The following is a 26883-nucleotide window of genomic DNA, read 5'->3' as shown; positions in this document are numbered from 1 at the left end:
TTTTGTCCTTATTATTTTTTGCTAGCCACGAACAGGTGTAAAGAACCGAGATAAAATTAAACTGCTCAGCACATGGAAGGATTTTTTAGTTTCTTTCTTATCTTTGGTGATGGAATATATTGATGATACTAATGGTAATCCTCCGTTTCACCTACAGGGTCTTAGCCACGCGAAAGCCAAGGAGAATCTGGAACGAGATGGACCAAACGCCCTGACCCCGCCCAAACAGACGCCCGAATGGGTCAAGTTCTGCAAGAATCTCTTCGGCGGTTTCGCTCTGTTGCTGTGGATCGGCGCAATCCTGTGCTTCATCGCGTACTCGATCCAGGCCAGTACCGTCGAGGAACCGGCCGACGATAATCTCTATCTCGGTATCGTGCTGGCCGCTGTCGTGATAGTGACCGGTATTTTCTCGTACTACCAGGTAAGTGCCAACCCGAGGGCTTGTTTATAATCACATGGATAAAGTTTTAATACATACCGTTTTTTCATCCGCCTTTCTTCCGTGTCCCTTTTGTAGGAATCGAAAAGTTCAAAGATTATGGAATCGTTCAAGAACATGGTCCCCCAGTTCGCTACCGTTCTGCGTGAAGGCGAGAAGCTGACGCTGCGCGCCGAAGACCTCGTCATCGGTGACGTCGTTGAGGTCAAGTTCGGTGACAGGATACCGGCCGATATTCGTATCATTGAAGCGCGTAACTTCAAGGTAAATTTTGGCAATTTCGACGACGACGAAGAACAACGGGACTGGAATTTTCAACTGGTGCCCGAACTCTGCAGATCGATTGCTCATGACATCGATCATGAATTCGATACATTCATTCATTCATCGGGGTCGTACAGAGACGGCCTTTTGGTGGCCATGTCATCGAAGAAGATGCGTACCCTCCCACCGACCCAAGCATCGCGCTCACCATTCATTAAGAATGAAATTTAATTCCTTTGAATTGAGACCAGCGAGCAATGGATGAAAGGGAAACAACTGTGGAGTTGGCGTATGCCGCTTGGCAAATGGGACTGGGGGACTGGTCGGTGCGCGTTGTTCAATTGCGGCTGCATTTGCAAAAACGTTCCAATCATCATCATCATCGTGTAAAAAAAAAATGGAATATATGTGTGGAACACAAAATAATTGAAGCCGTGCTGTGCTTTCCGGCACTCGATGGGACCAGCGCTGCTGGGACATCCACACGCGGTACCGGGGGCGCATCGTTGGTTACGTTGCGTATATCCGAGAACCCGGACCGGTTGTCGGTTTTTATGATGATTCGTTTTGATTGGTTTTACCGCACGACCTTCGGTGGCGGCGGCGGCGGCCACCCTGCTTGCCATCATACCGTAGCCGTTTCGCGCCAACACGACGGTACCAATCCGGTCGGAATGATGAATGGGGACGACCGGTGCCAGCCCATGGACAGAGAGCGAATAAAGGGCGGGGTTGGTTGTGTAACCAGCACTGCTGCCACACTTGATAGCAAGCGTGTGCGCCATGTTGCGTTCAGGATCTGTCGGACACTGTGCGTATGCTGCTCCCATTTGGTCAGGGATGTTCCCTTTGAAGAGGGATGTAGTTGCAAAAATAAAATTGCTGTTGGTTCTCACCCCTATCAATTGCTGATGACTAAAATGGACAAAATTTGCTCATCAATGACCGCACAAAGGTTTGAATGTGAGCTCTTTTATCTGTCGTTGGTTTCACTTGTCCATCAATTAAACCAGGAATGTTCAAACTTAAGATTTCAAAAAGATTTGGATAATTTAAACCAGAATAACCCAAAATATTTCATACGGGATGAGGGCTATACATTTTCAACATTTAAAGATGGCAGTTTGAGTAGCTTCCATGGGTCGGCGTACCAGTTGAAAACAATTCGTGGAGTCCTTTCAGCCCTCAAATTCTTTACGCTTTCACTGTCTAACACTCCGTTCCCTTACACCCCTTAGGTTGACAACTCCTCGCTGACTGGTGAATCGGAGCCGCAGTCCCGTGGACCGGACTTCACCCACGAGAACCCGCTGGAAACCAAGAACTTGGCCTTCTTCTCGACCAACGCCGTTGAGGGTACCGCGAAGGGTGTCGTCATCAGCTGCGGTGATTACACCGTGATGGGTCGTATCGCTGGTTTGGCTTCCGGTTTGGACACGGGCGAGACCCCGATCGCCAAGGAAATCCACCATTTCATCCACCTGATCACCGGTGTCGCCGTGTTCCTCGGTGTTACCTTCTTCGTTATCGCCTTCATCCTCGGCTACCACTGGCTTGATGCGGTCATCTTCCTGATCGGTATCATCGTCGCCAACGTGCCGGAGGGTCTGCTGGCCACCGTGACCGTGTGTCTGACGCTCACCGCCAAGCGTATGGCATCGAAGAACTGTCTGGTAAAGAATCTGGAGGCTGTCGAAACGCTCGGCTCCACATCGACCATCTGCTCGGATAAGACCGGAACGCTAACGCAGAACCGTATGACCGTTGCGCATATGTGGTTCGATAACCAGATCATCGAGGCCGATACCACGGAGGATCAGAGCGGTGTGCAGTACGATCGCACCAGCCCCGGATTCAAGGCTCTGTCCCGCATTGCCACGCTGTGCAACCGTGCCGAATTCAAGGGTGGTCAAGACGGTGTGCCAATTCTGAAGAAGGAAGTAAGCGGTGATGCCTCCGAGGCTGCCCTGCTGAAGTGTATGGAGCTGGCCCTCGGCGACGTGATGAACATCCGCAAGCGCAACAAGAAGGTGTGCGAGATTCCGTTCAACTCGACCAACAAGTACCAGGTGTCGATCCACGAGACGGAAGACCCGAGCGATCCGCGCTACCTGCTGGTGATGAAGGGTGCCCCCGAGCGTATTCTGGAGCGTTGCTCGACCATCTTCATCAACGGCAAGGAGAAGATGATGGACGAAGAGATGAAGGAAGCGTTCAACAATGCCTATCTGGAGCTCGGCGGTCTCGGTGAGCGTGTGCTCGGTTTCTGCGATTTCCTGCTCCCCTCGGACAAGTACCCGGTTGGCTTCAAGTTCAACTCGGACGAGGTTAACTTCCAGGTTGAAAATCTCCGCTTCGTCGGCCTGATGTCCATGATTGATCCGCCGCGTGCTGCCGTCCCGGATGCCGTCGCCAAGTGCCGCTCGGCTGGTATTAAGGTCATCATGGTTACCGGTGATCACCCGATCACGGCCAAGGCTATCGCCAAGTCGGTCGGTATCATCTCGGAGGGCAACGAAACCGTCGAGGACATTGCCCAGCGTCTGAACATCCCCGTTTCGGAGGTAAACCCACGTGAAGCCAAGGCTGCCGTCGTGCACGGTTCGGAGCTGCGTGACCTGTCCTCGGACCAGATGGACGAGATTCTGCGCTACCACACGGAGATTGTGTTTGCCCGTACTTCACCACAGCAGAAGCTGATCATTGTGGAGGGTTGCCAGCGTATGGGTGCCATCGTGGCCGTAACGGGTGACGGTGTCAACGATTCGCCCGCTCTGAAGAAGGCTGATATCGGTGTTGCTATGGGTATCGCTGGTTCGGATGTGTCGAAGCAGGTAAGCGACGCAAGCAATGAGGGTGGTGATTGGTGGGAGAAGATCGTTTCGTAAACGCTTACACTTTTGCTTTCCCCGGTAGGCCGCTGACATGATTCTGCTCGATGATAACTTCGCCTCGATCGTCACCGGTGTTGAGGAGGGACGTCTGATTTTCGACAATCTGAAGAAGTCGATCGCCTACACGCTGACGTCTAACATTCCGGAAATTTCGCCCTTCCTGGCATTCATCTTGTGCGACATTCCGCTTCCGCTCGGAACCGTCACCATTCTGTGTATCGATCTGGGCACGGACATGGTAAGTTTATTCGTTTTCAGGCCCGGCGCAAAAGAAAAAACAACACCCCTTCTCAGTTCGCTTCGGTCGGCTTCTCCGGACTGAATTGTTTCATACTCTCGACAAAAAGACGACTACAAAGGTGTTGTTGTAAGTTTTAGTACACCACTACGCTCCTTCCTTACGCGTTGTAGCCTGCGGCGGAAAGCATACGATGGGCTGAACGAGCATACCAGACGGTGAAGGCTTATAGGAACTGATAGGAAGTTTTTCCCTTCAGATGGCGCCCAAGCTAAAATTTGTGTTTTATCGAAGGGACTATCCCAGTAGATTGATTTCATCTGGTCGAATAATCGTAACATCTTATTAACTTATTGTTATTCTTATGTTCCCTTTTTTTTATTTTCTCCACCATCACAACGATGGACCCACCATGGGTTAAAACAAAAACCATTGGGTTATGGAAAAACAAAATGTATCTCTACGCGCCCTACCACGTCCTCTGCGTGTACTTGCGTTTGTGGACATGTATTCTTTTCGCTAGGTGCCGGCCATTTCGTTGGCCTACGAAGAGTCCGAGTCCGACATTATGAAACGGCGGCCTCGCAATCCCTTCCGGGACAATCTGGTGAACGAGAGGTATCCGATTCGGTTGCGAAACTCTACTTTATCACTTTTCCTATTTTTTCTTAAGACACTCTGCTATCTTGTTTCGTTATTGACTTTTTTTTTCATTTTGATCGTAATTCAGTAGTAAATTATTATGTTTAACTTAACCCATGATCTTGCGTCAAGGGAGCTAGCATAATGCAAGATCTTACCTTATCTTTTTTACTTCTATCTTTCTATTTGATACTACCCTATCGCTCTCCGCCCACTCGGACGCTGAGATAATCTTGATTTTCTACACTATTTTCTTCTTTTCCTGATCTACACTCTATTTCTCTACCTACGTTTCTCTTCGTTGCTCTAACTACAATTATTATTGCTACTTTATTCTCTTTCACATTAAATATTTTTCTACTACTTTTTTGAATCTTTCTACGGCATTATATAGTATTTTTTTAATCAATCAACCACATATCGATATAGTATACAGCGATGCAAGCCAGATATTAGTAAAGCCTCGTCCTTGTATTGCTAGCTAAAAAGAGTGCGATTCATAGATACGCAGACGTTTGAGCTCGCTGTAGAGCGAAAAGAAACAGTTAATAATAACGACAAGCAGCAGGTATGTGTGCGCATTGGGTGCAAAAGTAGAGCATTGCTATATATTTGTTGATTCTGTTACAATTATTCAGCGCTACCGTCCGTCCGTCACCATTCATCCCGATAAGCGGGGTTTATCGTAGTTCCTCTAATTATTGCGCACTACTGGTGCGCGTGTTTTAATTTACGCTATACGAAGGAACTTACATGTTCTGCTGACCGTCAGTTCACTTTATTTATGATTTTAACTTTTCATTTTCCCGTCTCAATATACGCGTGATAATACGCGTCGTCCCTTCACAAACCACAAACCCCCGTCCGTCTCCGATAGGTACCGGCCATTTCATTAGCCTACGAACATGCTGAGTCCGATATCATGAAACGGCCACCACGTGATCCCTTCAACGATAAACTGGTCAATGAGAGGTTCTTATCCAATTATTTCCTTCTACATTGATTTTTGGGTTTTTTTTTATGCTATACTAAGATAACATTAATAATTTACTATGGTATGATGCTCATTATTCTAATGTGAAATGCTGCGAGTCTACCAATTAACCCAGGAAACCATCGCCCACGATAATGCCTTACAATGCCAATTGAGAATGCAATTTTGAAACTTCTACTAACGAAGCTTGCCCCCCATCCCCGGAGAAACTCTCGGTTAAGTTATGATAGATCTAAGCTTCCCTGCGAAATGCATTGGAACTGCGTTGGGAACGACATGGTGTGTTCCGCCTTGCACGATAACTACGGCGTGAATGCGTGCTATGGGATTAAGTTTTACCTTTACCCATTAACATCTAGCGATTAAGAGGGTTTTTTTTACTGTGAATAGTATAGATGACGATACTATCCTATATCTAAGTTAGGGAGATTATGCACAACCAGCGATTTTTTACCTTACCGCTTCTCGACCCCCCTTTCCATTGGTGAATCTTGTGCTGAAAAACCTACAACTACTACACGTTTACAACACATCGTCATACATAGCCCAACTTTCTCTCTATCCTTTCTGTCCTTGGAAAGTCCTTAAGCAAAAAAACCGAAAACATCCACAAATTCAATCAACATTCATATGCGCTCGCGTTCTCTGTCTCACATTCATGCCCACAAGGTCACATAAATCCAGTTTTGTTTGCTTTATCCCTTGCTTCCTTTTGCTCAATACATTGCCGTGCATACATTTTCACACTTGTACATTCCGTTTATGTCGTTCTGCTTCCTGAGGCGCTCGACACGATCGTCGCTATAGTCCATGGTTTATTGGGCCTAGTCAGAGGAAGTTTTTCGTTACTTCGTGTTAATGCTTTCCGGTAGGACTCTATGCCCTACCAGACGGAAGCAACAACCATCACCTGTCGTCCTACTGTGCCTATTGTCAATTTTTTTCTTCCTTCCTCCCCGCTAGTACAATTGATAAGTAATCAAACGATCTTTTTCTCTCTTTTCCCTTCCGACCATATCTAACCACACCGTCCGAATGTAATGTAATTCTACCAACCAACGAAAAACCAAAACTGCCTTGACACAAATCGGATTAAACATGAAACACGCGGTCGAAATCATAAAATCGAATCGATGATGCGGTCGATGATGCCTAACCCTACCTACCTATCACCATCATCATCATTATCAACATCCTTACGTTGCTCCTGTTGCCGACGGCGTTCCACATCCGGTGTAACATTTTGATTCTGTTCGTGCCCCGTTTGCGCGCGTACCTGTACATGTGTGAATGTGTGGTTGTATCAAAAAACAAACAAATTCAACCGAACACAAAATGGAAACCGAAAAACCGCTAAATAATCATTAACCGACACCATCAACCACAACCACCACAATCCATGCACTCGAAATCATGCCGTCCTTGCACACTTGAACGCGTATTCGTACGCGCGATCTTTCGCCTTGCGTGTGTGTGTTTGTATGTACGTGTCATCCGTGTATCTGTGCATTTGTGCGTGTGGCATACGCAGGTACCCGCCATTTCTCTTGCCTACGAGGAAGCCGAATCCGATATCATGAAACGCCAGCCCCGTAATCCGTTCACTGATAAATTGGTCAACGAAAGGTAATCCATCTCCCGCTCCCTCATGCCTTATGCGCCTTGGCCGCCCGTGTCGTTGTCTGCACGTCCTTCCGGTTGCCGCCTCAGTGAGGACCGTGACGGGATAAGGATGTGTGGGACGGCGCGGTTTGCCGAGTTGTATTTTTCTGTTTTCTGTTAATTGTACCCTTGCGAATTTGTTTGTGTGTGCGTATACTTCTTCTACTCGTGTGATCCTTGTTTGTGTTGTGTTGTGTAATCCTGTTTGTTTTCTCTTCTCTTTAATCGTTGCAGATGGAATCCCGGTTGCCATTTGGCTGCCGGCGATCCGTCTGCAAACTAGAGTTGATATTCTAACCTGAACTGTCACACACTTTCTATCTATACCTCTCTATTTCTCTACCTCTGTGTGTTGTGACTGCTGTTTTCGTGTGCGCGTGTTGTTCTTATAACAATTCTACTTACTCCTCTTTTTTCTTCTTTCCACCTCCCTGATTTATCTACTCCGTTTTATTTGACTATTTGTTCGGTGGTGGGACTATAATGCAATCGATTTAATTGTTTTAGACATTGGCATTAGAATTACTTAGTTTTGTGAACTTTTCATAGAACACTACTCCAGTTTTCTTCTATCGTGTACTGTAGCTTATGGAAATCGATCGAGGGACTGGAATGGGGTCAAAAACCGTACTCATTCTCCTCTTGATCGATTTCCAAACTGATATAAAAATGGAAATTTTTCCTACTTGATTCTTTCTATTTTTCTCCTTCACATTTCTTCGCCTTTTTGCTCTTTCCCTTAATTCACTGTGTTTTTTTACACTACGGACACAATTTCTTCGTTTGTTTGTCCGCTACCTTCCATTGTTTCGTATCAAAGAAGCTTTCTCTTTTCTTTCGATGAACCATAAGAAGATTCGGTTAGAATCAAAGTTTAGTAATTCAATTGTTAAGGTAAGTTTTCTACGCTCCCTCAAACCATTCCCTTTCATCCTTCACTCCCGTTCATCGTCGGTTATGTCACCATCGGATCATGGGGTTTCTCATCAGCTTTTATCATTCCAAAGTTCGCCAATTCATTTAACGATGCTTCGAAAACTTGTCACCATCCGTTCGCCTAGTGTCTCCTTTGCTCCTATAATGTATCCTGCTCCTTGAAACATACAAAACGAAAGAGCATAATGAAACAACAATCAAAGCACACTAAACAAAACTCCGTTCTGCGTGGGATCGTAGGCGATCTTCTATACCCGTTACACACAATCTTCACGCAACCCGTCGCGAATCGGGGAATCCTTTGGTTACCCGATTAAGCTCGGCCGAGTGCCCTCCATTCTCGGAACACACCTAAACACCCTTAGGCGGAATTTAATAGAGAATTAGCGAATAGTTTTTTTTTCCTTTTCTAGTGCAAATGCAACCAAAACAATAGATTAGAATGTGATATATTTATCTCTTCACTGCCAAACTAAGACCCAATCTATCATCAACTTTGTCAATCTTTACCTGTGTCTCTCTTGTTCTATCTCTTCTTGTCTTCTTATCACTCAATTTGCAAGAACTGTTTGTACTAGTTTTTCTTCTTTTTCCACACTACAATATGCGACCTTAACGAATGCTGCTATAGAATAGTTCTATCGTACCAGTCTCCTCAATATGTTTCTACTGATTCAACACTACTGAGTCCGTTGTCTATTTTTCGCTCAGCAATTCAATTCATTCCTCTTCACTTCTTATTGTTGCAATATTCGTATTACGTAAGTTTTGTTTAAAAAACAAGCGCAATTGGTTTAACTACGGTGCAATTTGTGAGCATAATTGTCTTACTGGCTGCGTTAATTCCATTTGGTTAGCAAACAATGTTGTGTTGAAATATTTCAAAATTTAAAGTCATCGAAATTTTTTTTAATGTGCAACGTCTAGCTATGTAACGTATGAAGCGATACATTGTGTTCCCGTTTTCACTTACAATCCAATGCGCTTTAATTATTTTACTCGAAGTAGTGAATTTTGTTAACTGTTGACAAATAGGCTTACGTCGTATGAGACACTGACTTACGCTTCATCACTGTGAGTGATGAGACGTCTGCTTCCCCATATTTACCGTGATTTAAGTATAAGTCTTAGCTATAAGGAAGAGCGACTTCGACACCAACAATTATTACAACAACGAAATACTATCAACGATTCAAAACGATCGTAAACTGTTTGATAACGGTTGTTACAATTGTTCATACTAATCTAAACGTAAAATTTTCAATCACTTCATCCTATTCCTTCGTGTGTGCGTGTGTGTGTGGGTGTTCGGGCGTGTTGTGTGTGCGTTTGCATGCAACCTCGTGTCCCCTACTGCCGCCGCCTACGTCTCGACTACTACCACCACCACCACCGACACCCAATCTTCAGGTACCGGCCATTTCGCTCGCCTACGAAGCACCGGAAAGTGACATTATGAAACGCCGACCGAGAGATCCTTATCGTGACAACTTGGTCAACCGCAGGTCAGGATACGTTGCCACGTTCTTGTTTTAACTTTCTAAACGTTTCCACTGAATGAATTCATCATCGATTATGTTATTTTCTTTTTTGTTTTCGTTACCGACGCATATGTGCAGCATACATACGTCCTCGTTATGTTTTCGTTATCTGTTCACTGTATCACTTAATTATATTGTTTTGTTATATTCTGTTTTCTGTTCGTTTGTACGAACGCGTCCTCCGTTTCGAGGAAGACGTCCGATATTTTCGTTTTACAGGTGGAAGCTGGCTGATGCTTTGTTATTTGTATGTTTCTGAATCTTTATTTTTATATGTTTTTGTGCAATGTTTTGTTTCATACTAAATTTTGATTAATTTTTGTTCCAATGTTTTTTTTCAACCTTGCAGCTTTGTGTTATAATAATTGTGCAGCAAAAAAAAGATAACTTTTCGTTTGTTTATCCTGTTTTATGTCACTCAACACTTTGCTAGTGCCCTATAGTTGCACTCCTATTATATTTGAAGCTGAAACGTTTCTACCGTCTTGTTTGTACCGTTTTTTAATGATTATACATGGTTGGAACAAACCATTCGAGAGATTTACTGTGTAAGTTGTTCGTTGCGAACAACGAATCGTTGACTAGCGTCTTGCATTTTTTGACAGTAAAAATTAATCTAATTCACATGATTTTTAATGACTGTATCAGTCAACCATCATGCACAACTCTTGTGGACATTGTTGCCGGAATTTGTGGAACATTTTTCTAAATACTCAATCGTCCCGTGCGGCATTATACACTGCGTTTGCATCGACAACTATTGTCGAAGTGTGTTTTCGCTTAACGATTGGAAGTTTTGTGAAGGCAGTTCTTCTTAACTCGTTGGAGTGAGTTATGTAGTAGATTTCTTCGCTCTGTTCAACAGATTGTTTTTTTTATCACTTAGCCCTTCAACTAAACCTGTCGACATTTGTCCGCATTTTGACTTGATAGCATTTCTCTTCCCCTTCTTTAACTCCCTCGTGTGCTCTATTTATCGTTTGATTTATTCTTCCTCTTACCATTTCGTTCTTCTATCAGTTTTTGATCTATCACAGCAACGTGTGTTTAAGTGTTTTTTGAATTTTGATTTAGTGTAAATGATTTCATAGAACATACTCTCTTTTGTTCGAATCACTTCACTGTTCGCATTACTACTCTCTAGATGTCGTGTTAGAAGCGTTCCAGTAGAAGTGCGAGAGTTCCAAGTTCAGTTGTGTGTTCCGTTAGAGATTGTGGAATGGATAGCATTTACCTTATAGATGCCGCATTTCCACCCAACACAAGTTATGCTGTACGTTAGATAGTTAGCTGAACCACACCCAACCCCTCCACACACCTTAAATCCAATCTAGAACAGCAATTCAAACCTATAATAAAATCCTAACATATTTGCCTCCCTCTCCGAACCAAGGTTCGTCCAAGATGCCACTATTTTTAAGGCTCAGGCCAAGGCTTCCTAAAAAGAGTTCACAACCGATAAACATGACACCAGCAACACAAATCCTTCCCGCTGCTTTAGATGTAACACATATTCTAGAACGCTCCGTTTGATATAAACTCGTCGCCGATCTGTGTCCAATATGCGCTGATAGCTGTTGTTTATATATGTGTATATGTAATCGTGTTTGTTTGTTTCCCTTCCGATCCCCTTGTCGATTTTTCTCCCATATTTGAATGCTTTGAAGTGGTGCGTTAGTATGATATGCCTCAATTTAGATGTTGAAAGTTACCTTCTGTACGGCACAACGTTGATGTTTTAGCTGTAAGACACTTTTCAGGACACGCATACCAGGTTTTTCTATAGTTAACCCTTAAGCATCCCCCGCCAAAATACAGGTCTTAAATCATTCTTACTAAGCAAATCTCTCCACACGATGTTAGTCGGAGTGATTTACTAGCGTTTAATTTTTGTTTTCTTTGTCCCAAAGGATTTGTTTTCAAATTTCTTCGAATCAATTGTTTCATTGATCCAAACTTACACTTCCGCCAAATCGATCTGGTAATATTCGACTTCATTCGTGCTTCACTCTCTCTGCTCGGGAAAATGTTAAAAAAAATCCTCAGAAAATCGTCCCTACTTATGCCTTCGATCCTTTGCTCGCGTTTGTTTTTTACCCCCCAAAACGAACTTCGTCTCCACTCGCATCTCGCGTTGTTCCATAGACCCTCCGCCGTGAGAATTTCTTTCGAGGAGCGTTTTTCTCTTTTCCACCGATCGCCCGTACCATCACAAACCCCCTCCGCCCGAGACCATTTTTCCACCCAACTGTTTCCTACCACCATCACCAACCACCACCCTCCCTGCCCACCACCCACCGTCAAATCTCACACACTAAATGTCTCCAGATCAAAAAGTGAGTATTTCGAACGAAAAATGTGTGTTCTCGTTTTCTTTACTTCCTCTCTTTGCAACACATCTTCTCTGACTCTTTCTGTTTCTCTTCTACTTCTTCTGCCATCACTTGTCACGGCTCTCTGGCCGTTCCTGTTTTACTACCTTTTTCTCGCCTGTACTCTTTTACTTACTATTACTATTTCGTGAACCACTAGCTTTCCTCATTTTTTACCAACCTCGATACCAGAACACTGGAACTACCCCTCAGTGGCAGTTACGTTTTATTCTTTCAATATTTTTCGATGCTATCACTTCTTGAATGACCCTTTCTACTTCTTCTTCTTCTTCTGCATGATCCTTTTGCTTTGTACATCGCTGTACTTTAGTGTGCTTCCCTTTCTATAAGCGAATCGATTTCAGCTACAACCAACTATCCGGTTGAAGTCGATGTCAATGTCCTTGCCTCCCTTATGCACGCTTTCATGCTTTGTAGTAGTGTATATAGCGCCTGCCAATGGCAATATGGTAGCAATAAGTTTTGGGTAGTATTAAGTCGCTTTTATTAATTGTCTAACTGCCTTGTGCTGAAATAATGCTTTAATATGCTAATCAAACTAAAGGCGCTTCTTGGCAAAATATAATGTTTGTCAAGAAGGCCCGTGTGCTCGTTACTTGTGTGGGATCGAATGCATAGAACAATATTAAATGTACAGTAAAATCCTAGCCTCAGGTAACGAGCATTAACGTAACCATAAGGACTAACAACTTATTTCTAAAAGTAGTTAATAAAAGTCTTAACATGTCACTTGATTTTTACTCACCATCAAATCGGCCACCGTATGCTAACGAAGTTTCTTTTCTATCTCCCTTTCCATCCATTCCCAACATTGTTCCTCCCGTTCGTTTCACCTTCCCCGACGCAACGCAGACTTATCTCGATGGCCTACGGTCAGATTGGTATGATTCAGGCCGCCGCCGGTTTCTTCGTGTACTTCGTCATCATGGCTGAGAACGGATTCCTGCCGCTGAAGCTGTTCGGTCTCCGCAAGAGCTGGGACTCGAAGGCCATCAACGATCTCACCGATTCGTACGGCCAGGAATGGGTAAGTAATCAGCGAAACCAGTTGGTCCTCCTCTGAATGGCAGCCGTGTACTTACTCTGGCACTGTTCTCCCTCCCTCCCGCAGACCTACCGCGACCGTAAGACACTCGAGTTCACCTGCCACACCGCGTTCTTCGTGTCGATCGTCGTGGTCCAGTGGGCCGATTTGATCATCTGTAAGACTCGCCGTAACTCGATTTTCCACCAGGGCATGAGAAACTGGGCCCTCAACTTTGGTCTCGTGTTCGAAACGATACTGGCTGCCATCCTGTCCTACACGCCGGGTATGGATAAGGGTCTGCGTATGTTCCCACTGAAGTAAGTACCAGCGGCCGCCAACAACGAGCAGATTGTTCGCGGTTTTAGCTTGTCTGATGATCGGTCCTTATTCACAATTGTTTCCCCCTTTCTTTTACTTTTCTCTCACGCTCGCACTTCGTAGGTTCGTCTGGTGGCTGCCAGCTTTACCGTTCAGCTTGTCCATCTTCGTTTACGACGAAATTCGTCGCTTCTACTTGAGACGCAACCCAGGCGGCTGGCTAGAGCAAGAAACGTACTATTAGGTCAACAAATTTATATTTAAAAAGATTAATTAAAAAACAAAACCAGAAAACCAACTCCCCCACATACACACACATATACCAACAACAACAACAACACCACAAAACGAACACGTACGCTACACACACACAAAGACAGATCTACAGCGCATACACCCGTACACCGATACAGACACACACTCGAAGGAAATAGACGTACAAGTACAAACACCCAAAATACAGTCCAAACACACTCTCACGCACCGGAAAAACAGATCACTTACACACACACACATGCACACACACACACACACACTCAGATATCGAACAGCGAAAGCTACTAGTAGTTGGGCGTGAGATTGAAAGGAGGAAGCTTATATAATATATGCGAGCCAGCAGAGCCAGACACAAGCAGAGCACACCGTTATAAAGCAAAACGGGGTGTACCGGTTAGTTGTGCGAGTTGTGGAGGAGATAAAATATTAAAAATTAAGCATTATTACGAACGACAGTAGTAGAGACGGGAAAAAGGGAGAGGAGGAAAGCAGAGGAAGGAAGCGGCTGATGATGCTGCGGAGCGCGTTCCGGAGAGCCAGACGACGAAAGCTCTGCGCAACGACGCGGGATGATGATACACGGAGAAAAGAACACGGACCCTTCAGTGTGCGCGATACAAGATTTAGTAGCGAGGCCAGGCCCGTAGGAAAGACGAGAAGTAAACAAGAAGCAGCGAGTGGCGAAACGAAAGGAGGAGGAAAATCACGACGATGTTAGCTAGGGGTTAGAAGATCAACCGTAAACGATCGTAGTCTTATACTGAAGGCACCTTCCCCCACCACCCCCACCCCCCACCCAAACCACCCACCCAGAGAAGCATAGCAACACAAGCGCGCCACCACCACCACCACCGCCACCATCAAAACCATTTGCGGCCCTCTTGCAGGGTGAAACGCAACCCTGTGGTATGCGCTCGTGTTTGTATGCGCGTGTGTGTGTGTGCTTGTGCGTGTGCGCGCGTACGTGTGCGCGGGTGGATAGGCACAAATAGAAAGGAAGATCATCGAGAGAGCTAGAAACCGCCAGGGCGTACGTGTGTGTGTTTGTTCGAATTCGAACCGATCGGAAAGGAACAGCAACACCACCCACCTTCTTGACCCCCTCCTACCATGGACGGGAGCTAGAAGGATGTGTGTGTGTGTGTGTGCTTGTGCGAGTGCGTGTGTGTGCGCGCTAGTGTGTGGAAAAGCTAGGATGCGTCGCCGCTAATAAAACGCTATTCGCTGGGGCAAACCACTCTGGATGTGGATCGATTGGCAAAGTTGGAAAACGATTGAGAATGATGATAATGATGATCGTGGGGTTGACGCTGCCTGAACGGCGGGGGTGTGTTTATATGTTTGTGTTAGCGGGAGAGAAATGTTACAATGTTTTTTCTTATATACTTTTAACTTCAATATGGAATAGGGCGTTAGGAGGAGGAGAAGCAGCAGCAGCAGCAGCAGCAGGACGTGGAGGTGGCATGTGCAGTGAAGTCGTGCAGTAGTAATTCGAATTCGGTCCAGAAATATCTGGTACCCACAAATCTCACCGCGCGTAAGATATACTAAGCATTGCTTGCAGTTTTGCCGAGGTTGACAAAAGACGTTTGCTTTTTGAGGTGGGTTTGCGTATTTCACGCTTTACAAGGAAGGTACCCTTGCGCTGGTCGGTCGGTCGGTCGGTCGGTCGGTCGGTCGGTTGGAGCCTTAGGAAGGTGGTGGAGAGAAGTGGTGAAGAGATGTAATGTTAAACAACCTGGCGCACACTCTTGAGAACCGAAAGAAGGATGCTATATGTTACTGTTTGGTTGTTTTGTTGGGCAATGGGCTGCATAAGAACACACAAAACATCCGAAGGATACGTTGTTGTGCATTTTTCTTCAAAGCAAGTCTCGTCATTTTTTGGCATTGGTTTCGAAAGACAGGATCCCATTTTCCAGGTTGGCAAAAAACACACAGTAGCTTTCGAGGGTTTGGATTGATAAGCGGGGGATGGCGCACGCATAGTGCATGCATATATGAGAAAGTGTTTGTGTGTGTATGTGTGTTTGTTTGTGTTAACGTTTAATGATGCGTTTGTCCATCAAAAGGTTTAAAAACAAAAAAAAAGACACCACCTCATGTTGATTATCCACACACGCACTGGAAGACCGATTTCGGTCGAGTTTTATCGTCCTTGTTCGAAACGCTTGCCCGCCGAGATCCGAGCTGGGAGTGCGATCAGTGCGATCTCTCTGCCCGTGACTGTGTTCACTGTTAGGTGTAGATGTACGGGTGCTTTTATGGTCATTGCAGCATGGCTGATTGTTCTGTTACAGCTTGGGTTTTTTTTTTCAAAACTATTTCATTGTGTTTATAGAGGCACCCCTAATGGACGGTTTTCGATCGCGAATGTAAATGTCCGTTAGTACATATAGCGGCCTGCCTGACCCCCGGTGGCCACCGCAACGCACGTTTTATATATCCTTCACCTTGTTGTTGAAGACGATCAACTTAGCCGTTAGCTTGGTGGGAAAACAGTGCGCGCCTAAGAGCCTAGCATACACCCAAGGTAGTGGGACCGGGAAGAGGAACGAACGGGGAGGGCATGAGTAGCAATCAGTAGCATCTCATCGGCAGGTAGACGCAGCGCAGGATGTTCGCGTGCGCACCATGTTTTCTTACACCCCGCGGCGCGTTAGAGGTATAATCATGTGTGTATCGCATTAACTGTACAACGTATGTCTTCGTTACAAGCATACGGCGCAATTATACCGTTCTCCTTCCGTCATTCTCTTTATGGCAACTAGCATAAGGCAGGCACCGAACGCGAACCTTTGGTTGTAGCAAACCTCTGAGTAAATGAATTAGCAGAACAGAAGCAAAAGCAAGCAACCTAGGCTATAGCTCTATAGTTCACAGGTCGATTAACGCTACCGATCCACCCTCCTTATTACATGCATCTACAGCCCAAACAACCATTCACCTAGGACGGAAAAGGGTACGCAGAGGCAAGCAAACAGGGGCACATGCGCGCGCGCCTGTGTGTATGTGTGTGTGTGTGTGCGTGTGTGCGTGGGTCCTCCCAGGGGATGCTTGATCTCCGGGCGGATGGCTCCGTGTTCTGAATTTTCCCACGTTCATTGTTCTCTAATTAATCATAAATTGATATAAAAAAAAACAACAACAACAATAAACATCAAACAAGAAAACAGTCACACATACATACACAGGCACACATGCATACAAGTAAACACGATGCAAAATGATTGAAATCAACTCGTTGTTAGTTACAAAAAGAAAAGGTAATAAAAGTAAATAATACGCTCGGAACATAATTTAAAAATGAATAAAACCATAGTACATAGAGAAAACAAAACAAAACTGAGCAAGAGTGGAATGAATTATTAAACGAGAAGAGAAACGGCACCCAAACCAACCCGAAGGATTTGGCGAGTAACACAAGCAGGCCATGCCATTCGATGCTGTAGTGTCGTCCCCGTCTTCATCGTCGTCGTCGTCGCCACCGCCGCAACCGCCGCCGCCGTCGCTGTCGTCGTCGTCCTCGTCGTCGTTGTCGTTGTTGTTGTTGTTGGTGTTGGTGTTGTGGGAAGTGTTGGGAAGAATGTCGCAGTCGAAAAAGGGATCATCCAAAATCTCGCCCACGCGCCTTCCAGCCAACAGCAAGAGCAAACGAACGACACGGGGCGAACACGATACGATAACATAGAGCCACATATAGAGATGACATATACAAACATACACATGAAAAAAAAAACTCACACAAAATTACCCACCCGCGGATCAAAAATTAATAACAAAATAAAATACAAAAAAAAAACGTCACACAAATGTAAGCAACAGCAGCGCATGAAATATGCCACGATCGGTGAAACAATGGGCGCAAGAGGAAAGTATAAAAAAGAACCTTTCAAAATGAAACCACAATGAATCACTGAAACACATACTTAGAAACGAAATAGAATTTGATGATACGCAAAAGAGCGAAGATGATAAACGCAGACAGTACAGCGGCAAGAAAAGCTACAAATAGAGAAACAAAACAACAAAAAAAAAGGTAAAACCAAATTTGTTATGTTCATAAGAGTAACAAAACACAGTGCTGAGCTGAAGAGATAACGTTAATACTAAAAGAAAAAACAAGTAGAGAATTAAATAAACAAAAAAACGCGGATCTGTTTCTTTCTCTATCTATCCCTTTTTCCATCCTGTGTTGTCTGCAAGCACTATCGCTTGGTGGTTCGCCAGTAGTTGGTACGCTCGAGTTGGGCGGTGTGCTGTAGTGTGGAAGCCTTAAGGTTTTCTCTTTTTCTAACTTGTCAATTTGGTTTTTGTTTGTTTTTGGGGCTACAATAAAACAAAACCAACAGGTGATAGTAATCACTTTCCTCCCATGGATGCCACCAGGGCAGGGGAGCGAAAGAAGACTATCACTGTGGGATTTTCTGTGGTCTTCTGAAACATATTCTCCTCTTAACTTTCCCGCTCTCTCGTTTTTATTTTATTCTTCTCTACTTTCAAAAATTTGTCTTCGCTTCTAAAGCAGAGTAAGTATAATGTAGGAAGTATAAGAAAATAAAAAAAGCAGCCTAAGTCTTGTTAGTGTTTGAATTGTGCGGTAAAACAACAATAAAAAAGACGATCGATCGTATAAACCACTGAATACATGAAATCACATACACAAACGATGATACGATCGTATCATAGGTCGGTTAAAGTTGAAGGGGTTGAAAGACAACGGTTGAATCTCAAGTTGATGATAGAATGGACGATTATGACGACCACTGGAGTTTGCAAAGTAAAAGTTTAAATCATACACAAGCAACGCGTCACATAAAACTGCCCGATTGTTGTAAATGATAAATAAATAATTATATAATAAAAGATTAACAACGCGATACAGAACCAGAAGAGAAAACACACAACAAAACTGAGAGCAAGAGGAAGTATAGCGGAAATCAGCACGCCGAATAAAATGGAAGGAAAAGGGTAGGAAAGATATATAAAAATATAAAGAAACCCTACTTTAAATTGCGTCGTCTTTGAGATGTATTGTAGAAAGTGGGCAGCGCATAAATGGTATGGCTTAAACAATACGGGAAGTCACGCAGATAAACGCAAGGAATGGATATAATTAAAACTGCAACACAAAACCCACAGTGGCATCGTGCTCTCCACGCTTATCTCTTAATCAGGTATCCTCGTAGCAGGAACCGTTGTAGTTGAAGAACGTCGGAGGTCGATTATGTCGTAAGCAATTATTAAGACCATTTCGAGGGTGAGAGTTTATTTCGTTACCGCATACAAAGTAATACATTTAAAGAAAATCGCCTCCTTTATGTCGATGGGTTCGCAAGTTTAAAAGCAAAATAAATATTCGCATTAAAGGGCAACACAAATCACTTACAAGCACACTGCAAAACACCGAAAACTAACACTGACATCGACACTCCCGACCCCAACCATCCTGTTCCCGCGCAGATCAGTTCGGTGTCCGTGTCCAAAACATTAAACGTAGGCTTCTGGGTGATCGCTAAACCTATCGCAGAAGAAAGTCGCTGTTTTGCCGCCACCGTGTGTACACGAAAAGCTCACGCCAACAAAAAAGAGAGAATGAAAAAAAAACACAATAGTTTAAATTTAAACATAAAAAGGCAAACAGTTGCGTGTACCATTCGAAACAGAAAAGAAACAGAAGCGAAAAATCCACTAGTGAACGCAGCAAACTAAAACAAAACTTGAAAAGGAACAAGAAGACGAAAAAATAAAAAGATTTAAAACCTATGATTAGCTAAATTTGCAGCAAGCTCTTGTACGAAAGTAAGTAACACAAGTTTAAAAAAGAAAGTAAGCTCGTTTAAACAATGAAAGAAGAGAAAGCGATGAAGAAACCAAGTGAACAAGTGTTAATGATAGGCCGAAGGAAGGTGAGATGATTTGCTCTTGGTGAGGAAAACTAAAACGCAAAAGCAAAAGTAGAGGGAGACAATTAACATACTGAAGTTACGGAATCGATCAAAGTAAGCCCGATTTAGTAGAATGCAGAGTTAAATTACTAACAAGTGAAACAAATTAAACAAGAAAACCCAAAAAATCCAGTTGAACGGTAAAGCGCAGCCGCTGAACGCAGGACGAGCTTGGTGGGAGACAATCCGTCATCGGAACCGGATACCACCGCCATCCCGTGCCATGTGTATGGGTGTGTATGTTTGTGTGTGCGCGTATGTGCGTGTGTGTGTGTATGTGGAGGAGGACGCTTCCGAACTACGTCATTTGGTGCTCGTCATCCCTCCTCCTCCAGTCGAAGCCACCCGACCCGTGCACCCTGCGTCGTTATCTGTCGTTGGTCACCCGAGGAAATGGGGCACAGCACGAAGGAACGGACACTGCCACTGGCATCATCCACACTATCACAGCAAGCGCGGTTCGCAGCGAACGAAGGGATGCACGATATCAACTGCGAAAAAAAGAACCATCACATACCGAGTGGACGATAGTTTCTGAATGAATAAACGAAAAATAAGAACCTGAAAGATTTGTCAAATAAAACAGAGAAATAGTATTGAAAAAAAAAATACAAAACGAAATCAATCATGTGTTTGTGTGTGTGGAGTATAAATGATGAAAATTGTTGAGAAATTTATTATTGCTTTCATGCTAATCATTAGCACTTCTGTATTGCATGCCCTTTACACGGCAGCGAAAACGCATGCAGCATAGGAGACGATCGTTGACTTCATCTTTTTACGTTGTCCAATATATTCTAAGACTTCATCGAGCCGTAGTGAACACGACACCGTGCATACACTTTGTATTTATTTTTAAAATATTGTAATGAGTTACCACAAGACATACAATTGTTTGATTATTGTTTTTCATCTTTTATATTTAATAAAAGAAGAAAAAAAGACGAAAAGAGATGAAAAAACGCTTCTGCTGGCATAGCGTTTGCCTGTTTCAATGAATGCTATGTGTCCTGTTCTGATGGTGTTTGGCCAAAACTAGTAATTTGAACGATCTACATTCCACATGGGTGCTCTGGGCGGTAATAATCCAAAATAATATCGAAAGAAAAAAAAACAAAAAAAAACTAATAGTGTGTTTCTATGAAGAATCATTCAAAATGCATTCTTCAAGCTCAATCACAAGTTATATTATATAACCACCTCGACGGCGTGGGTTCGAATCCCAACCGAGACCGGACCCTCCCCTGTACGAGAGGACTGACTACCCACGTACAACAGGGAAACAAGTCTCGTAAGCCCTTACCGGGCAGGCATGACCAAGAGGTCGTTAGGCCAAGAAGAAGTAGAAGATTATTTGTCACTAGTTTTTGAATAGTTTTTTAACGATGAAAAATGAATTTCTATATAAGTAGGTGATTGTTTGGGGCTTATAACAAGATTTTTAATATTTTCGAATCTTGCTACTCTGATACACGATATTCAGCCTTCAGCCAAAAGTTCGGTTCCTTTAACGTGGTATGTACGCAAATTGACAGCTCAATTCGATCGAAATAATTCGTCAGAGGCTCATGCTGTGGTCGATTGCGATTCTCTTTTTCCATCTTTGGTGGTCTTACCCGTCGCGTTATTTTTATTTTCTATGTTGCGACAATTTCCCTTTGTGTTCCGTCGACGCTCATGAACCGATTTTATGTTCAAATTGTTAATTTGTAAAGATCGATTTCTTTTATTCATTTCACACTGGAACTAAAGTTGAATTAAACTATCGTAAGTATGTATAAAAAAGAGGAAATAATACAAGTAATACGAAGTACACCACATTTTAGATGTGAAACTAATGGAGATACAAGATACTTTTTAGTAGATTGAAGATACTAATAGTTTTGTAACAAATAGGATAGAGAATTTTGTTTATAATTATGAAAATAAAACATTTACATAATCACTTAAATATCCAGCATTTTCAGTGTATTCACTTCTCAAAAAGTTATTGTAAATAGCCACCCATTAGACCAATGTGCTCCGTGAAGACGTACACAAACAAAACATACTATTAGGCGCCAACTTCTCCTTCGCGACGTTACGGCGTAACGCTTCCAACCCCATGTCGATGTTGTCTGTTCTACGAGACACCCATTACCAATTAAGGGATGGGAAAATCGATGGCCAAGAGACTCGACCCTCCGTGGCAACACATTTGACGTCGTAATGCTAAGGGTGCGAACGCGTTGGTCGTAAACTAGGGTACGGTGCAAGGACATTTTAAACGCATCGTTTGTCCTCTCAGGGACATTCAACCATGGCTGTAGTGAGGGTATCTACGCAGGATATTTTTGGACTAGCGCCAAGGGCATCCTGATTTGGCTAGAACGTAGATGACGATGATGACGATGATGATGCTGTGTCCTTTCCCCTTCTTCCCCAGTTGACTGGTATTGGTGAGTCGAAAACTATGAAAGTGAAAACAGGACGCTCGCATTTCGCATACGGATGAGTATTTTCCCCGCCGACGGCTCCGTGTTTCGATTTCGGCACGTAACTTTCTCCCGCCACACGCACACTGGGATGAAAGGGTCGTGTCGCAATGGATTCGTTACGCGCTTGTAAGTGTGTGAGAAGAAAAGGACATTCGCAGTAAAGGGCGCGATTCTATGTTTGAAGAGTATGTATGGGTAGGTTCACACACACATATATACCAAGGATGTCGCGCTTTCGGTTTCACTTTTCGGGATCTGTGTGCAGGAATCTTTCGAATTCCATGCGCACAAATACAGGTGTGGCACTATTTGGCGCGAGTCGAGATCGTGATTGCTGTGCACGTGCATTCTTGAGGAATGTTACTGCTGCACTGGTCCGCTTATCATGGGTGATAAATTTGCATTATTATAATAAATAACGTTGAAACTTTGAAAGCGTTGCTAAAGGTCTATTTTCTCCGTTAAGATAGAGTATTAACAGAATGTATAGCTTCCTACTTCAACTATTTTGCTTTATACAAGATTTTATGACGAGGCTCAAAAGTAATTCCTTATAAAATAACTAGTATCTTTTTAAAAATGTGAGGACTAGACAAGTATAAATATGAGTAAAGTGATATAAAATTGCTAGACAGTACTAAAGCTAAACGACATTACAAATAAATTACGTACACAATTGGCCATCGTTTAATCAATAGAAACATACAAAACCGATACAATATGATCCACTATGAGCAACACAGGAACAAAGAAAACCGTGTCAAGTGAAAAATTATGTTTGTAAACTCAATTTACACATGGTACGCAAGCAAAGAGAGAGATGGAAGCGTATTCCTCCAAAACCACTAATGTGGGCAATGTGGGCATTCAATCAATCAAATTTAATTATCATCGAATGTTTTATTTATCCACCCACCATCGGCGCTTGCTGAGAGACGTGAAGATAAACTGTGCAACACCAGAGGAGCAGAACGTCCCAGAGAAAGGGAAATTATTTTCCCTTTTGTTTATTGTTTGCGGGCAATACTTGTTCGAGAGCACGGGCCGAATCGAGGAATGCGCTTACGAAGCATGTGCTTCGGCAGCGGACAGATGAATGAATGGATGGTGATGGGGAGCGTGCATACTGGAAAAGAAAACGAAACCGTCGCCTTCAGCAGGAAGGCAAACATAACCAGTCGAGTGGGGCGAGCGGGACAGCGACGATCAATAAATATGGGGGCGAAAACGTGACACCCTGCGTGGCCGCTATTTGATGCTGTGCGCTCCACCAGCGACGCTCCCTTCACGCTTGGATACCATTACGGATACGGATGTGTGAGTATGCTGCTTGAAGGGGGGTATGGGCTGCGTTTGTGCGAAGATGGCATCATCGCCTGAAAGACTAGAGATGAGAAAATGCTCCTACATGCTAAGTTCGATCTGAACGATCCAGATCCGATGGGGGATCGGTTATAAAAAAATCTATGCCGAATCCATTTTAGCCCAGGAGATCAAAAACATTAGCCGAATTATGGCGATTTACGATTGGTATTACAAATTTAATTAAATAAATACCAGTGGATGATTTGTAAGACACAACACTAAATCTTATTTGGGATATAGGCAGATCCGGACTTTAAATGAAACGAATCATAACACAGACCGGATAGCTCCGATCCGAATCCGGTTTCTCTACTCTATGAAAGGCGCGCCTTGGTAACGCATGTGCTTCAGTTTAGTTTACATCGCTTCTACGGCTATGTGTAGGTAACCGACTACTTAGTGGACTTACTTCGACACGGTATAGTAGTAAGCTGGACGGAGTGTTAGTAGCAAAACGGCGCCATGACTGTGGTGGTAAGCGCGGCCGGGCAATAACAATAGACTCGCGGCCGAGCGAGACGCTGTCCCGAGACTGGTTCGAGCATCGACATACGACGACAGCGCGAAACGGCCATACATCCGAGTGCGTCGGGTCAGTTTGGTGCTTGAGCTCGAAGCGACCGGAGTTGTGTGCGAGCGTGAGAACGCGTGTTCTTTCTCTTCCCTCCTGGTGCGCGAGTTTCTTTCTCTTCCTCTGAAACCTTTGGTTTCAAAAAAAAAAAAACAACACCAACGGAAAATACAACAGCTCCTCTATGGTCCGGCGGAAGTGCCCAACAACCTAACCAGCTGTTTCGGCCTTGTGTAAGGATAGCCTACATAGTCACTCGTTCGCATTTTGCAATCAATATCGAATGGGATTTGCAATAAACGAGTAGTAAATTTTGCGTCCCTAAGTAATTACACTCTAGTTGCCGGCCGTTTTCTAAGCTACTGGAACTGTTGTGCATTATGGTTATGTCGCGAAACACAAATCATTGTTGGAGTATCGTGGCGTTATGGTGAAACGAAAACTGGCGAACGATAGATTGTGTGAGTTGTGTGTCCTTGTACACTAACGATGATCGTTGGCATCCAAAATCTCGTAACTCATCGATCACCGCCTGTCAGGCCGGCATACAAATGGAGACAAACACACGCCCCAAACAATAGGAGATGGTGGGTGTCTGGGTGGTAGTGGGTGTTTTATTTTGATTTCATAGTGATTCACTCCGCACAGTGGACTAGGTTAAGTTGACAACGGAATAAACAAACAAACAAGAAACCTCAAATTGATTCGATTTATTATCGACCTTTCCTTGTGCTAAGAACTTATAATTTATGCTTTTCCGGTTTGCAAACGAACTTTACAATTTCTTCGTTGGATTGTTTGTGTGTGTGTCAATTTTGTTTACATCAAATTATCGAGTGGACCGATAAAACGCTGTTATCAAAACCGCCACCATTTCGAGGTCGCGGTATTATCTTCTCGTGACATTGTGTGCTTCTCTTTCGAGTGCCGGTTGCGTGGCGGATGGCCAACGTGTGAAGTGGTTATCAGCTGATATGTAAAATGCTAAATAATTACAGAAATGTTCGTTTCCTCATTCTCGATGGGACGTGAGTGAACTTGGTGTGAACGCTGTCATTTTAATAGATTTGAATTAAAAATCTAGTGAGCCATGATGGTCGTTTGCTGTCATTCAAACTACCGATCGGAAAAATCGAATGCAGTGTGTCAGTTTGCCCATCGGTACAAGCATGCAGAACGCAAAGAACGAACAAACAAAAAAAGAATACACGTTCCAAAGCAACAAATATGCAAACCACTCTCGCTAATCTCGTTAATGTAATTAGTGGCGAAAGTAAAAAAAAGGAAAAACACAGGAACCTTCCACGCCACTACCAGCTGTGCGGTTTTCCTTAGGCTACGAAGGATACACCCGAGTGGGCGTGTGCAGTGTGATATTCTAACTTGTCGTTTCGTTTCGAAAGCACCCTAACCTGCCACCTTTGACGGGCTGGTCGGGGTCGGAAGGGCTACCCTACGTTGGTGAGTTGATGTGTGTTTGTGTGAAAGGAGGCATAGTTGCAAATTTTATGACACGAGAAACCAAAAAAAAAAACGAATTGGAAAACCCTATATTTTTTTCGGTTCGTAAAATAACCAGTAAATTGAGCAGAAAATTGGGAAAAATATTGTCCAACAACTTGGCCAATTCGTAGTTTTTTTCACGCCCGGAAATTGTAAATTTTTTGTCCACCCCAATGTCGCCAGATACTAGTCGGTCATCTGCCGATGTTTTCCCCGACGATGCAGGAATAAAAATAGCAGGAAAAGTTGCTCGAAAGGAAAAGTACGGCAGCTGTGTTGTGCCGGTGTGTGCGTCTGCGTATGTGCATTTTGGTTTTTTTGTGGGTTAAACTCGCGAAAATTTATTCCTAAAGCATAGCAGCGATTCTCAACCATATCCTCATCAATGGGCTTTTTAACAAAATTTAAAAAGCACCACACGGCTTAGAACCACTTTATTACTCGATGTTGCCTGGTTAATAGCAAAATAGTATTTATTTAAACATACATTACTTCAAACCTAGGTTTATAGAATTATCTAAAGTATTTTCACGTCATAACCGACATGGAGAAGTTCGGTTCATCGTTCTTATGTTTGTACCTAGTATTAAATTGATGAAAAGCGTGCTGCCGATACTCGCATATGAGTTCCATTTGAAAAATCATCATATTGAAAAAATAGCGATTGAAAATGTTTACATAAGATTATGTTTTAATGTTATTAGTGATACAAATTCTATGATTGGTTGAACACAACTTTTGAATTGTAACACAAACATTTCGTTGAGAACGACATTTCATATTAAATAAATGTTTTTAATAATAAAATGGTGACAATAAATCATATGGGACACGATATGCGGGTACTTTCGAAGGCGAAAGCAAAAGTATTCGCATATCAGACCCATCCTACAGCATACTTTGTTTGCCTTGCCCGTCAAAACATTGATGTTCGGGTTTTCACTCCATACGGATGTTTGCACTTTGACGGCGTCTAATTCGTTAAAAATGCTTAAATTACAACAATTTGTTGTTTATTTTAATTGCTTCACATTGTAAAATTGTTGAAGTTTCAATAACTATGACTTTTCTTTAATTTAAGCAAAGAAACCATATATGGGACTGTTATGCGGGTACTTTCTACATGGGACGCAATCAATCGGGTATTTTTTCACATTTGCATGCACTAAATGGCCGCTTTGAGATATTTTTTTGAAAATATATTGAAAATGAACATTAGTCATGGGGCTAACTCAAAAGTGATGAAAAGTCAAATGGGATTGATATGCGAGTATGGGCCGTGTGAGTCAGGTCTAATTTTGTTGGAGTATTTGTGGATTTATTTGAACGTGACAAGTTTTTGTCACAAGTTACAGATGATATCATTCATTTTTCTTGTATTATTTATGAATC

General features: G+C 43.4%; 1 protein-coding gene across 1 annotated transcript in view; it reads left to right on the top strand.

The window, feature by feature from the left end:
• The window catches only part of LOC131286290 (sodium/potassium-transporting ATPase subunit alpha), a 69462-nt gene extending 55606 nt beyond the window's left edge, over positions 1-13856 (top strand). Inside the window, exons 4-11 of the mRNA XM_058315224.1 lie at positions 158-424; positions 521-706; positions 1945-3540; positions 3623-3838; positions 7006-7100; positions 12859-13033; positions 13118-13350; positions 13475-13856. Of these exons, the coding sequence (XP_058171207.1) occupies positions 158-424; positions 521-706; positions 1945-3540; positions 3623-3838; positions 7006-7100; positions 12859-13033; positions 13118-13350; positions 13475-13595 (2889 nt within the window). The 3' untranslated portion in view covers positions 13596-13856. The remainder of the gene's footprint in view (positions 1-157; positions 425-520; positions 707-1944; positions 3541-3622; positions 3839-7005; positions 7101-12858; positions 13034-13117; positions 13351-13474) is intronic.
• The last annotated feature ends 13027 nt before the right edge of the window (positions 13857-26883 follow it).

This window comes from Anopheles ziemanni, chromosome 3 (genome assembly GCF_943734765.1).
Source record: "Anopheles ziemanni chromosome 3, idAnoZiCoDA_A2_x.2, whole genome shotgun sequence".
In the NCBI taxonomy this organism is placed as follows: domain Eukaryota; kingdom Metazoa; phylum Arthropoda; class Insecta; order Diptera; family Culicidae; genus Anopheles; species Anopheles ziemanni.
Note: the sequence above shows the minus strand (reverse complement) of the source record. Positions and strands in the feature narration are given on the sequence as shown.